Source organism: Anabrus simplex, chromosome 4 (assembly GCF_040414725.1).
Source record: "Anabrus simplex isolate iqAnaSimp1 chromosome 4, ASM4041472v1, whole genome shotgun sequence".
Taxonomy (NCBI): Eukaryota; Metazoa; Arthropoda; class Insecta; order Orthoptera; family Tettigoniidae; genus Anabrus; species Anabrus simplex.
The window spans coordinates 238502105-238517868 of NC_090268.1; the positions used below are offsets into that span (position 1 = coordinate 238502105).

A 15764-nucleotide genomic window follows, 5' to 3' on the forward strand; every position below is an offset into this window, starting at 1 on the left:
GAAGTTAATTTCTGAGCATGCTGAATAGAGCCTATAATATCCCCTTATCCAAGCATGACGTACGGAAAGAAATCAACCTCATTTTCAGAATAGCAATAAGTAATGCGTACACTAAAAACTACATTGATAGATTATTAAATAAAATAAGAAGTAAACCTCAAACACAACTTAAATGAGAATAGAGTAACAAGAATACTACCTTTATCAATCAATCAATCAATACTGATCTGCATTTAGGGCAGTCGCCCAGGTGGCAGATTCCCTATCTGTTGTTTTCCTACCCTTTTCTTAAATGATTTTCAAAGAAATTGGAAATGTATTGAACACCTCCCTTGATAAGTTATTCCAATCCCTAACTCCCCTTCCTATAAACGAATATTACCCCAATTTGTCACCTGGAATTCCAACTTTATCTTCATATTCTGATCGTTCCTACTTTTAAGGACACCACTCAAACTTATTCGTCTACTAATGTCATTCCACGCCATCTTTCCACTGACAGCTTGGAACATACCGCTTAGTTGAGCAGCTCATTTCCTTTCTCCCAAGTCTTCCCAGCCCAAACTTTGCAACATTTTTGTAACGCTACTCTTTTGTCGGAAATCAGAACAAATGAAGCTGCTTTTCTTTGGATTTTTTCCAGTTCTTGAATCAAGTAATCCTGGTGAGGGTCCCATACACTGGAACCATACTCTAGTTGGGGTCTTACCAGAGACTTATATGCCCTCTCCTTTACATCCTTACTACAACCCCTAAACACCCTCAAAACCATGTACAGAGATCTGTACCCTTTATTTACAATCCCATTTATGTGATTACCCCAATGAAGATCTTTCCTTATATTAACACTTAGGTACTTACAATGATTCCCATAAGAAGCTTTCACCCCGTCAATGCAGTAATTAGAACTAAGAGGACATTCCCTCACAACCTGACTTTTAACCCTGTTTATCATCATACCATTGCATACTGTCCATCTCACAACATTATCAAGGTTATTTTGCAGTTGCTCACAATCTTGTAACTTATTTATTACTCTTTACCTACAACAATGGAAAAATATACCAAATTACAAATATTTTCAAGAGGCTTAAATTTAATATAGCTTTTCGCACAAATAATACTAACCATCAGCTACTGTTCAATCACCATAGTTTTGCAAATAACAGATTTTTAAGTTCAGGGATATATAGGCTCAAATGCGCAGATTGTAATTCGTCTTACATCAGACGTCAGACAAACAGGGAGGAATTTTTTAGGAAGATACCAACAGCATATCAATATGGAAAAGTACAATAAATATTTGGCCATGAGTTTGCATATGACCGAGCACAACCATAGATTCACTACGGTAGAAAAAGATTTGACCATCCTGCATACTCTGAACAAAGATAAATTAATGAACATCCTGGAAATCATTTATATTGAGATTAATCAGAAGCAGAATCCTAATCTGAATATAAATGAGATTACAGAAAACATAAATATACTACAGGAAGAGGTTTCTGTTCTGGATTTACATAGAAAAGTTTCCAAAAATGGTCCGGATAATCATTTCTTTTGTCTCCTTCCCTTCGGTTCCACCCCCTATGACATCACCATAACTTTCCCCTCCATTTCCCCTCTACCCTGTCTTGCCCCTCTCACAGGTCAACTGCATGATACACACATTCTGTCAGCTGACAGCACATGTAAATTTGGCACAGTGGGACCAGCGGGGAGGTAAACAGTTTGAATGATTTTTCGATGCCCATCGTGCATTCACAAGGTTTTCTCTTCTTTTAATTTCCTTTCCATTAACAGACTCCTTCAGAATTGCTTGCCAATAAGTTTACACAAGACCTAACTTAAAATTCTGTTTCTCATGGAGTTTCACCGGTCCTGATAAAAAAGTCAGTTTCAACTTATGTAAAGTTTATATAGAGTAACAACAGTAATAGTTCCAGCTGATGTTTTTAGGAAGGAAGACCACTTTGTACAAACATGTCTTACTCGTGGACATAGATTTTCTTATGAACATAAACATCGACATATTTTATGTGTTTTAACATAACCATACCGTATAGAATAGAAAGTGGGGCGACTCCTAGAGTTTGTATGGTCCAGCCGCTAGAAGGCTCTAGCGTCGGCTGGCACTAAGTGCGGACCGTATTAATATCAGCAACCGAATGTTACTTATCAGCTTCCACAACAATGTATTAGGCAAGATGAGCCGGATATAAAATTCTCTACACTGAGTATATAAAATGCTGACGTCCGTTGAGTTCTTAATTAAATATCAGGCCACATCATAGATTCATATAACAAGGAAATAAAACATTCTGACGAGAATCAAAATACAATTGAATGTGTAAAAATCACCACGCTACAGACCATTCACTGCTGCACATATACAGTAAATAAACATTAAATGAAATATAAGATAAACTCACCCATGTAACTTAGAGCTGTCAGTTGTCTGAAACTCCAGAAAGCTTATGCAGCGATTTTGCAGACTTGCAGATGACTGCTCTTTCCTAATTTCTTTCGTGCAAAAGAAAAAGCGGCACTTGATGAAATGAAAAACGAGTTTTCCAAAAAGGTCCAGTTTTTGTTCCACACAGTATCTTAAATCACACGTCCCTAAAACAATCTCATGCTGTGCAAGCACTCATTATATCACCCTACAAATTTGAGGGGAAGACAGTTTCTTTTCAACGACTACTTCAGCCTGTAAAAGAATGTTAAAGACACTTTCGGACGTAAATTATTACGTTAAACTTTGTAAAGTGGCGCCCTGTGGAGGTTGAGGGCGTTAGAATAATGATAAAAGAAAAAATGTAGTTGATAATTCCAAATGGAGTATTAAAACATATTAAAGCTAGTAAAGAGACGTTACCGTTGCTCACTTCAAGTGAAGTTTATAATAAAATTGTTACGTTGGAACAAGTAAAGTGGGGCCTTGTGATGGTTGAGGGTGTTAGATAAAATTATTGGGTTTTGAACAGTTCAAGCGTCAGGATAATGATGAAGAATGTAATTAATAACTCCGAGTGGTGTTTAAACACAATTTTAAAATAGTAAAGAGACGTTTCTGCTGCTTAGAACAAGTGGGGTTTATATAAAAATGGTTAGACTGTTGTAACTCTCGTGCGAAGAGATAAAACTGTAGTCTTCTAAAAGCACGAGTGAAGAAGAGTGCTTGATGGTAAGCAGCTGTGTTAAATATTAGCTGGAAGGAGCGATTGTAGTCTCTTGTATATAGTCGAAAGGGAAATTAGGTTTGAAGTCTGTAACAATAGGAGAAATACATGTTAAGGAATGAATTTGAATGAAAGGAGAGTTCAAAGAGAAATCGGAAGTGTGTAAAAATGCTTACCTCTTTATTAATGTTGAAAATGGTTAACGTAAAGATGAGTTGGAGAGAAAACGTTGTGTGTAATTTCATTTATTTTTAGAGGGGCCGATGATCTTTGATGTTAGGCCCCTTAAAACACCAAGCGTCATCATCATTTATTTTTAATTGTAATAGTGTTAAATAGTTGCTATGGTAGCGTTGAAATGACTGATATTTTACTAGTGTTACAGAAGATGTGAGATTAATGGAGGAGAGGGTTGAAGCGGTGTGTCAAGTTATGTTATTGGTCGTGGCGGTTAGAGAGAAAAGAGTTCAATTCTTAGAACAATATAAAGAGAAACGATATCATCAGTATCAAGTGGATTTCAAATAAAAGTTAGAGCCAGCCTATAGTTAATCCTTTGTGAGGAGACAAATTAGCCTTCTCGAACTGCGGTGCGGGAGCAAGGGAAAGTGTGACAGCAGAAACGTCTCATTACTATTTTAAAATTGTGTTTAAACGCCACTCGGAGTTATTAATTACATTCATCATTATCCTGACGCTTGAACTGTTCAAAACCCAATAATTTTATCTAACACCCTCAATCATCACAAGGTTCCGCTTTACTTGTTGCAACGTAACAATTTTATTATAAACTTCACTTGAAGTGAGCAACGGTAACTTCTCTTTACTAGCTTTAATATGTTTTAATACTCCATTTGGAATTATCAACTACATTTTTTTCTTTTATCATTACTCTAACGCCCTCAACCTCCACAGGGCGCCACTTTACAAGGTTTAACGTAATAATTTACGTTCTTATAAAATTACCAGTATACAATTTCTTACCAATTTTTAAACAAGGACATTCAAGAAAGTGTATAAATTTACGACTATTTGTTTTTTAAGACTTTATTAAGGCTTCATTTTAAGAATATCATAACTATTGTTAACCATTTGCTCACCATTTGAAGCACATTTCCAACATCATCCTCACATTCATATGTAATTTTAATACAATCAGGTACCTGATTAATTACCTTTCAGATTAAGGCTGAAGATGCCCTTAATTAAAGGGTGAAACATGTCCCTGTAATTTTATTCAAGGTTTAATTTCTTAATTAAAATATCTACTTATGTATTGAATAGGTGGAATAAATAAATTTTAATATTTATTTGACTTCATTGTACATTTCAATACGGACCAAAACATGAGAATTATAACATGTAATTGACGACAGCTGTCACTGTGCAAAATCATCTTCATCTTATCGAATGCGAATTAGTATCCACAAAACTGCTTCTCGGTATCACATCTGCAGTTACAGTAAGTGGAATACTCTGCCTCTTCTATCAAGATTGTGCGGGAATTGTTTTCCAACAGTTTGTCAGAAAGTCTGAAGTCGAACTTTGGAATTATATTAAGTGCAGTTATTCATTTAGAAGCTGCTAGCTTAAAATTTCATGCAAGTATTGAAATTGTGAGAAGTTCTTGAACTTTCAGTACAACAATCACATGGACTTTTAAAATGTTGTGTGATCTGATATCTTAGTGAACTTAGTATTTTAGGTATGTATTCACAAATGTTTGATAAGTGAATCAAGGAATGTGAATAACTGCTAAACATATATATTCCAAAAATTAATATGAAAGTAGGAATAAATAATTTAGTTAACAAATATATATCAAAGGAATTGCCATTTCGATTTATAACTTATTTTAACACTTTCAGCACTATGCCCGTACGGGATACGGGCGCGCTGCTTTCCTGCTTCTGGACGGCGCCCGTATATGATACGGGCGTGATTTTCTCGTGCGTTTATATCCAGCTGCACGTATCACGTACGGTACCCGTCCCTTGGTTGGAGGTAATAGTTCATCTAGTGACCACTAGAATGCAGCAGTTTTCGGGAATGTCGAAATGAAACGATAAACAGGGTATTTCTCCTTGCCGTGACCTCTACCGAAGCACTCGGTGTGCCGTGGGCTGCGCGCGCCAAATCTGTCACGCTGTCAGCTGTGTTACTCTGTGTAAACATGTCTTCACAACGGCTCAATGATTGTGATATTTTATCGGGAGAAGCGGGTTCAGAGATGGATGAAACTGATTACGAACCGGATAACGTATCAAGCGATAGTTCAGGTAAGATTTGTATTTATTACGTCACTTTGGAACGTAAGTGTTTAGCTGTATTATTTTACTCCGAACACAAACGATAGAAATACTTTGCCTACAGAAATTTGGGTTTGTCTTTTTTGTTCAGACGAAGAGACGCAGGCTGATGATTCACCTGTGCCGGGAACATCTGCTAGATCATCTGAAACTGATGATGAATGGTCAGAAACAGATGACCAACTACAGCTACCTGTCTTCCAGTCGGCATCTGGTTCTACTCAGTTTTGCGCGGGGAGTGACGAAATGGATTGTCTCAGTAATTTTTTTTGTGACGATTTGATCAAAAATATAAAAACAGAAACTAACAGATATGCAGGTACGACAATTGCAGCAATGAAACGTCAGGGCAAACTGAAGGAAAGTTCCATGTGGCACCGGTGGTCTGCAGTAAAACTTCACACAATTTATTGGTTTTTTGCAACAATTTTGAATATGTGTGAAAGCTACTCGTTATTGCAAGCTATGCTCAGAGGCAAGAAGGAAAGTGGTAAGCACGTCAGAAAAGAGAGTAGATGATGGTGCAAGGAGTGCAAAGTAGGACTGTGTATAGTCCAATGTTTTCAGGACTACCATACCAAAACAAACTATTCCTAAATAGGTAAATATTTTATTCCATTGCATTTGTGTTTATTTGTGGCCTAAGTAGTCGCATTAAATGAATATTTTTTATTGTTTGAGCAAGCTTATTGGTATAACCTCAATGTAAAAAAAATTTCTGTACTATTTTTTTCATGTTTTTCATAAGACTAGTATAATTACATTACTTCAGATATTCACTTGTTGATTAACATCTTCATTTTGGACGGTTGACACCTTCATATGGTACAAAAATCAGGCATGTAATATGTTTCGCTGTTCCATAATAATGCGTTAAAAATGAGCAAAAAGACCCAGTTCACAGCCAGGATCCATGTTAAAATATGGTAGTGTTGAAAGTGTTAAAATGGCCATATTTTGATTAATCATTTTCAGGTCATATTTGCTTGCTTGTTTGGGCAATTTTTAGGTCTTAAACATTCAAGCCCTAGACATTACAATGATGTCAGTGTGAATGTCACGATTAAAAGCAATACTATCATATGAAATAATCAATCAAACGAAAAACCGCACATTTTCTCACTTTAACAAACAGTACTACGCTGCCGATCTAACAGTTCAAAGTTCCAGAGTTAGAATGACCAGGCCGCAAACAGCCGTGAACACTCCTCTGTCATTATTCTGTTGAAGTGTGCACACTGCTTATTCCAATCAGTGCCTCACAGTAGGGATCGAATAGCTGGAATACTATGATGAACCAGTGTGTTACGTACCAGTAGTATTAAAAAATTTATGAACCAGAGGAATGGCATGTTAAAGAAGAGAGAGATCCAACTCCCCAGCTACTTCCCACCGATATTCAGACAGGTTGTTATACTCGGTACACAGCAGTAATCCCATGTATTGGAGGTGAATGGCAACAGAAGACGTCAAAGCACATCGCTACAAACAATGGTCTATGTAATGTTATTGTTGATCAATTTTATGGGCTTTCTGTATTGTTGGCCTTCATATTTAGTTTTTTTAGACTGTGTGATATTAGAGCATCTAATGTAAAGTGAGTCGTCCTCTCTTTCATGACTCCCCCTTGTGTTATTATTCAAGCGATCGTTCCTTCATGACTTTTTTCTCATTCTTATAATCATCTTCACAATGTAATCACTATCACCATCAGTCTTATTATAGTCGGTACAGGAAAACTGAATAAGACATGAATGATAGGAATTTGTATTCTCTATAACTTTTGTTATGGAGTAGTTTAAGTAATTAAAAATTAAATTTTAGGCACCTTCCCCTAAACTACCGTTTTAACTAGGTTGAATAAAATTATTTATAGCGTAGACTGTAGTTCTTTATTCCCCGACTTTACATACCGATTTTCATTAAATTCTGTTTGCCCATTTTCTCGTGGCTCGACGCTGAGATGGACTTAGGAAAGAAAAAAATCCAAATTCATGAATATCTCTTTATCATAGCTGGTACGGTAAAAATGTATAAGACATAAATGATCGGAAATTTAAAACTATCTAACTTTATCTATCTAAATTTATTGATAGGACCAATAATAACATAAATATTTGAGAATCAAATTTTAGCCCTTCCCCTAAACTACCATTCACTCAGTGTGAATAAAATTATTTATGACCTAGATTATAGCGACTTATTCTCCGACTTTGTATACCGATTTTCATTAAATTCTCTTCAGCCGTTTTCTTGTGGTGCGTGTACATTCAGACAGACAGACAGACTGGAATTATGGAAAATTAAAAAGTGCATTTCCTTGTTACTGTGTTCACGACCGATACAGAAATATCCTTCGTTTTAAATTCTGAGCAATGTACAGACAAAACTCTTATTTTATATATATATATAGATTAATCCTTTCTAATAATATACCTAGGCCTACTCTAAAACAATAAAATATAAATTTGTTTTTGGGTAGGCAACCTGCTCAATCAGAATTGTCATATAGTTTGCTTAATTGGCTACTTTTGCCTATTTTTGTAATGAGCATGCTGTCTGATATTAGCTGTTTAAGGATGTGTTGTGCAAAATGCCCAGCGCTTACTATTTGTTTTTTGCCAATCGCACAATTTTCTTTGATATTGTACTTTCTTCCTATTGCTTGATTTCCAATTTACTCTGCATCTTCATTAACCCTAAACTTTTCTTTAGCTGTGAACGAGCAATTACAAGAACTTGTAAATATTTAATACGTGGTTCACATTTCACTTCTAATGTGCTACTGATGCTGAATAGATCAAAGCCGGACAGTGTTGTGGTATAACAGGATCCATTGTGTGAGGTGAAGTGGTAACCTTATTTCAATTAATGTGTGCACCCATGTTTTTCTTTGCTAAGTTATGATAAAAATATGTGCGTAGTAGCGCATATATATGGTTGCTTATCCTTACACTTTGAAGTTTCTGAATATTGAATCTAACCCTTGTCACTTTAAATCTGCCTGTGATTCTCTTCCCCTCTATGACTGAGTGCATTACCTTGCATATAACCTTTTCTCCTCTGTCTGTCTCACTTAACCTTATTAATTTGCACAATTTCATTGAATGAATCCATGACCCAACTATTCATTCTCTTTGTTACTAAATCTATTTTTTTCACCTGTTCATATCTCAAATCATTCTTGTTACATGGCCATAACCAAGTTGTAAATCAGATATATTGTCTAGTATGTGATGTACAAATCTTCTTAAGTTGTTTTAGAATAATTTTTCATAAAGTACTACTGTGAACTATTATGAGCAGTGATGTCATTCTTATGAGCTTCGTTGTACACACACAAAGAGTGATGCTGTAAACTAACTTGCCACTTTTTGTATAACATTCTGCTGTTTATTCTTTTCAGTCCTGTAAAGCTGTATATGATCGAATAATTGATCTGAAGATTGCTACTCCACAAATTATTATAAATTATGGATTATTTCTGGAGGAGCATAAATACTTTGAAGAAGCATTCCGGGTAAGGTGGAAATTTTTTTTTTTTTTTTTAGACCCAAGTTGAATATAAGTGTTTTTATAAGTAAAGCAGTATACTAATCTTTACAATGATTTGTCTTCTAATTCCAGGCATATGAAAAAGGAATCGCACTCTTCAAATGGCCTAATGTGTATGATATCTGGAATACATATCTTACTAAGTTTTTAGCTCGGTATGGAGGAACAAAATTAGAAAGGGCTCGAGATTTATTTGAGCAGTGTCTTGAAAATTGCCCCCCTAAATTTGCCAAAGGTAAATATGAACTTTCATCTTCTTATTCTTACATTCATATTTAGCTAGGTAATAAATTTGAGCAAAGCAAATTTTTGTTTTAATAATTTAGAATTTTCTGTGTAAACCAAGGATAATATTCATTTTGTTGGGTGGAAACTACAAATGGTTGTGCTTAAATGGGAATGTAGGGACTATTGGTGACATGAGTTCCTCTGTTAAGGTTTTTTATACTTAAACACTTGTACATCATTTCAGAAAAATTCTGGCAGGTACTATTATGTCAATCATTTAATGTAACTACTAGTCTTTTTTTCTTCAGCAGTTTGAAAAGCCAGCATTGCATAACTTTAGATTTGCTGCTGTTTTGTTCTTCTCAGCTCGTTCCTCTAAGATCAAACGTAAAGTCAGGATTGCTTCACGTGTTCCTACATTTTTTCTGAAGCCAAACTGATCTTCTCCCAACTCAGTTTCAACTTTTCTTTCCATTCTTCTGTAAATAATGTGTTAAAATTTTTCAGATGTGAGATACTAACCTAAACCCACGGTAGTTTTCACACTTGTCAGCACCTGCTTTCTTAGAAATAGGTGTAACAACATACATACATACATACATACATACATACATACATACATACATACATACATACATACATACATTATCATTATAGACTGTTATGCCTTTCAGCGTTCAGTCTGCAAGCCTCTGAGAATTTACTAAAGGTCTCCACAATCCTCGATTTGCAACTAGTGTTGTGGCCTCATTTAGTTCTATACCTCTTATCCTTAAATCGTTAGAAACCGAGTCTAACCATTGTCGTCTTGGTCTCCCTCTACTTCTCTTACCCTCCATAACAGAGTCCATTATTCTCCTAGGTAACCTATCCTCCTCCATTCGCCTCACATGACCCTCACATGAAGCCGATTTTTGCGTACAGCTTCATCCATTGACTTCATTCCTAAATTAGCCTTTATCTCCTCATTCCGAGTACCCTCCTGCCATTGTTCCCACCTGTTTGTACCATCAATCATTCTTGCTACTTTCATGTCTGTTACTTCTAACTTATTAATAAGATATCCTGAGTCCACCCAGCTTTCGCTCCCGTAAAGCAAAGTTGGTATGAAAACAGACCGATGTAAAGATAGTTTCGTCTGGGAGCTGACTTCCTTCTTACAGAATACTGCTGATCGCAACTGCGAGCTCACTGCATTAGCTTTACTACACCTTGATTCAATCTCACCTACTATATTACCATTCTGGGAGAAGACACAACCTAAATACTTGAAATTATCGACCTGTTCTAGCTTTGTATCACCAATCTGACATTCAATTCTGTTGATTTTCTTACCTACTGACATCAATTTAGTCTTCGAGAGGCTAATTTTCATACCGTACTCGTTGCACGTATGTTCAAGTTTCAAGATATTAGACTGCAGGCTTTAGGCACAGTCTGCCATTAAGACCAAGTCGTCAGCATAGGCCAAACTGCTTACTACATTTCCACCTAACTGAATTCCTCCCTGCCATTTTATACCTTTCAGCAGAGGATCCATGTAAACTATGAACAGCAAAGGTGAAAGATTACAGCCTTGTCTAACTCCTGTAAGTACCCTGAAGCAAGAACTCATTCTACCATCAATTCTCACTGAAGCCCAATTGTCAGCATAAATGCCTTTGATTGATTTTAATAATCTACCTTTAATTCCATAGTCCCCCAGTATGGCGAACATCTTTTCCCTCGGTACCGTGTCATATGCTTTCTCTAGATCTACGAAACATAAACACAACTGCCTATTCCTCTCGTAGCATTTTTCAATTACCTGGCGCATACTGTAAATCTGATCCTGACAGCCTCTCTGTGGTCTGAAACCACACTGGTTTTCATCCAACTTCCTCTCAACGACTGATCTCACCCTCCCTTCCAAGATGCCAGTGAATACTTTGCCTGGTATACTAATCAGTGAGATACCTCGATAGTTGTTACAATCCTTCCTGTTCCCTTGCTTATAGATAGGTGCAATCACTGCTTTTGTCCAATCTGAAGGTACCTTACCAACACTCCACGCTAATTTTACTACTCTATGAAGCCATTTCATCCCTGCCTTCCCACTATACTTCACCATTTCAGGTCTAATTTCATCTATTCCTGCTGCCTTATGACAATGGAGTTTATTTACTATCCTTTCCACTTCCTCCAGCATAATTTCACCAACATAATTTTCCTCCTCCCCATGAGCTTGGCTGTTTGCAACACCACCATGATGATTTCCTTTTACATTGAGAAGATGTTCAAAATATTCCCTCCACCTGTCCAGTCATTCCCTGGGATCTGAATTACTCAAAACACTGTTCATTTCCTTTTCCCTCCCTCCCTAAGATTCTTTATTACTGTCCAGAAAGGTTTCCCTGCTGCTTGACCTAGCCTTTCCAGGTTATTACCAAAATCTTCCCATGACTTCTTTTTGGATTCAACAACTATTTGTTTTGCTCTGTTTCTTTCATCTACGTACCAATCCCTGTCTGCCTCGGCCCTTGTTTGGAGCCATTTCTGATAAGCCTTCTTTTTACGTTTACAGGCTTCTCTCACTTCATCATTCCACCAAGATGTTCGCCTTTTCCCATCTTTACACATAGTTGTTCCTAGGCATTCCCTTGCTGTTTCTACTACAGCATCCCTGTATGCCACCCATTCACTTTCTATATCCTGAACCTGATTACTGTCTACTGTTCGAAACTTCTCACTGATCATGTCCATGTACTTCTGTCTAATTTCCTCATCCTGGAGATTTTCTACCCTTATTCGTTTGCAGACAGATTTCACTTTCTCTACCCTAGGCCTAGAGATACTTAGTTCACTACAGATCAGATAGTGGTCTGTATCATCGAAAAATCCACGAAAAACTCGTACATTCCTAACAGATTTCCTGAATTAAAAGTCTGTTAAGATATAGTCTACTATGGATCTGGTACCCCTAGCCTCCCATGTGTAGTGGTGAATAGCCTTATGCTTGAAGAATGTATTCGTAACAGCTAAACCCATACTAGCACAGAAGTCCAGCAAACGCTTCCCATTCCCATTAGCTTCCATATCTTCCCCACATTTACCAATCACCCGTTCGTATCCTTCAGTTCTATTCCCAACTCTCGCATTGAAATCGCCCATTAGCACTCTTCTATCCTTGCTGTTGACCCTGACCACGATGTCACTCAATGCTTCATAAAACTTGTCAACTTCATCCTCATCTGCACCCTCACATGGTGAATACACGGACACAATTCTTGTCCTAATTCCTCCCACTGACAAATCTACCCACATCATTTGCTCATTTACGTGCCTAACAGAAACTATGTTGCATGCAGTGGTATTCCTGATAAAGAGCCCTACCCCAGACTCTGCCCTTCCCTTTCTAACGCCCGTCAAGTACACTTTATAATCTCCTATCTCTTCCTCATTATCTCCCCTTACCCGAATATCAGTTACTCCTAGCACATCCAGATGCATCCTCTTTGCTGACTCAGCCAGTTCTACCTTCTTTATTCCATAAGCACCATTAATATTGATAGCTCCCCATCGAATTCCATTTCGTTCGCCAAGTTGTTTCCAAGGAGTCCCTCGCCTGTCAAATGGGAGTGGGACTCAATTACTCCCATAGGTCCGAGGCTTGCTTAAAGTTTTCTGAGCTCGGTAAATTCATGAAGCAGGATGCTGCCCTACTTGCACATAGGGTGTAACAACATTCTGCCTAAAATTGGATGGCATTTCTCCTGTATCAGACATCTTACTCATTAAATAGAAAACTGTAACCTCACCATGCTAATTTTCCCCTCAGGCAGCCAGTAATTCTGAGGGTATGTCATCAATTCCAAGTGCCTTGTTTATATTTAGGTCTCTCAACGCTCTCTTGAATTCTGACCTCAAAATTGGGTCTCCCATTTCATCAGCATCAACAGCCTCTTCTTGTTCGAACCATATCATCTTCTTTCCCTAGAAGTGGTTTTCTAATATTCATTCACTTAGCTTCCCTTTCTCCAAAAGTTTCCTTGATTTTCCTGTATGCAGCATCTGCCTTTCCTAGGACCATACAACCTTCAACATCCTTGCACTTCTTTCAGCCATTCTCCCTTAGCTGTCCCGCACATTCTATCTATATTCTTTAATTGCCTGTATTCTTTTCTGCCCTAGGCATATTTTGCTTTCTTGTACTTTTATCATTTGCCAGTCAGGTCTAATATCTCCTGAGTTATCCATTGATCCATAGTTGAACTTTCTTTTCTTTCTAACCTTTCTTCAGCAGTCCTAATGACCTCCTACTGACCTCATTCTTCACTTACAGTAATTACATTTAAACTTTAGTCTATCCATTTCGCTTTTCAGACTCTCTAACCTTCCACAACGATTCAAACTTCTAACGTTCCATGGTCCGAACTCGCAGACGTCAGTATCCATCTTCCTGATGTTTGCCCCCTCTCATGTAGTCCTCACCCAAAGATCCAAATGGGGATTATTCTACAACCGGAATATTTTACCCGGGAGGAAGCCATCATTAGTATATCATTCATACAGAGAACTGCATGTCCTTGGGAGTTAGTTATAGCTGTATTTTCTTGTTGCTTTCAGCCATGTATCAGTATCAACATACCTAATCCACGTTAACTCTCAACTGCAGTCATGAATATTTCACACACAACTAGAGTTGAAAGTGGGTAAAATCCGTAAAAATCACCTATCATATCTTTTGGCATTTTGTACTACATATTTATTCCTTAATAAAACATAGATTGCAATAAGTTTACAAAATGTACTTTACCCTTTGTGAAAGTAATTTGTTTGTTACGCTGAAAATTTGTATTAAAATTTACACTCATGGATGCAATTAAAAATAACTAAAAGCAATTCCTTCCTGAAAACTTGAATATTGTAATTTAATGTTATACAGGTCTCACTGATGTTAAAATTGATAAGTGTTCTCTACAATGAGTTATACAGGAAAAAATCTACTCTTCTCAAAGTGACCATAATCAGCATCATTTTACGAGGGGAGATCAAATATAAACAGGATTTTATTTTTTATTTAAATTCATTTATTGAAAAACACAAGGCAATTACAATTTATTTTTCCACATAGTTTTCTGCCTTGGATATGCATTTGTTCCAGTATATGGGCAGCTTTTTGATACCCTCGTCATAAAAAGAACAGGGTTGTGTCACCAGCCAGTTGCGCACGAAGTCCTCAACACTCTCGTCATCTTCAAATCGTTGCCCTCCTAGAGCTTCTTTAAGCGGTCTGAACAAATGGAAATCGCAGAGTGATAAGTCCAGGCTGTAAGGAGGATGATCAACTGTAGTCCAGTGCATTCCCTGTAACTTGGAGACAGTTACAGCTGCAGTATGGGGCCGCGCATTGTCGTGGAGGAGGATGACGTTTTGAATCGGTTGGTCTCGTCTTTTGAGGCGATGTGCAAACCTTGCCTTGTTCAACAGCTCGCAGTAGTAAGCAGCATTGATTGTGCATTGTTCATACACATTCACAAGTAAGTATTTTTTATTTTCCACCTTGTCGATACACTAAATAGCTTAAGGCAACTTATTGGTTAAAAGCTTCCTCTAAAGCATTGATACTTGTCATTACATGAATTTTTCAACTAAACAGTGTTATGTGGCTGAAGATGTTTATAATATATGAAACATGTACCACTTTTAACCAATAAGTTGCCTTAAGCATTTTAATGTATCGACAAGGTGGAAAATAAAAAATACTTAGTTACGAATCTGTGTAAGTGTGATACGGACCATGAAGCTTATTTTATGTAATTGTTTATGCACTTCGATAGTCGTCAGTAATGTCTTTAACCGCACAAATGTTTTCGTCTGTAATGCTGGTCCAAGGATGGCGATCCTGTTGCTGATTTTCCACACGTTCTCGTCCTTCCTTGAACTTTTTATGCCAGGCAGACATACGCATCCTTGACAATGTTTGATCACCGAATTTTGCAGTCCATCTCTGGCAAATTTCCGCTGCTGTAACTCCTTCACGAGCAAGAAATTTTATAATTATGCGTTGCGCAGTGGAGTGGTACACCTGTTGCTCCGACATCGTGGGCGTTAATGTCAAAACGGCGGGAAATATCTAAGAGCATGCTCTCCCCACTCCTAGTGGAAGCATAGCAGAAGCGCGGGGCCAGTCCTACCAACTGTTGATATTCAGGAACAAAAATCCCGTTTACATTTGATCAACCTTCGTACATGCACCATAGACACATCTTTCTTGAACATTCCAAACAAATTGGAACTTGGCATTTGCGACACAAGTACCTTGTCTTCCTCTTCTATTTTGATGGACAAATTCGACATGTCTTCCGTCCATCGGTCCGGGTGGTCATGAAGATGTACTATAGGCGAATCTTTTCTTGATACCTGAGCTCCCTAGTGCTGAATCAGTAGACCTCGGTTATCTTCGAGATTCGTATTGATAGCCTTTGAAACACAAACTATGAATCGCTTA

At 37.3% G+C, this 15764-nt stretch overlaps 1 protein-coding gene across 3 annotated transcripts in view; it reads left to right on the forward strand.

The window, feature by feature from the left end:
- The window catches only part of fand (Pre-mRNA-splicing factor SYF1 fand), a 235098-nt gene that overhangs the window by 190819 nt on the left and 28515 nt on the right, over window positions 1-15764 (forward strand). For all 3 annotated transcript variants that reach the window (XM_067145461.2, XM_067145462.2, XM_068227497.1), the window contains 2 exons: window positions 8898-9011; window positions 9119-9281. In XM_067145461.2, coding sequence (XP_067001562.2) covers window positions 8898-9011; window positions 9119-9281 — 277 coding nt within the window. The remainder of the gene's footprint in view (window positions 1-8897; window positions 9012-9118; window positions 9282-15764) is intronic.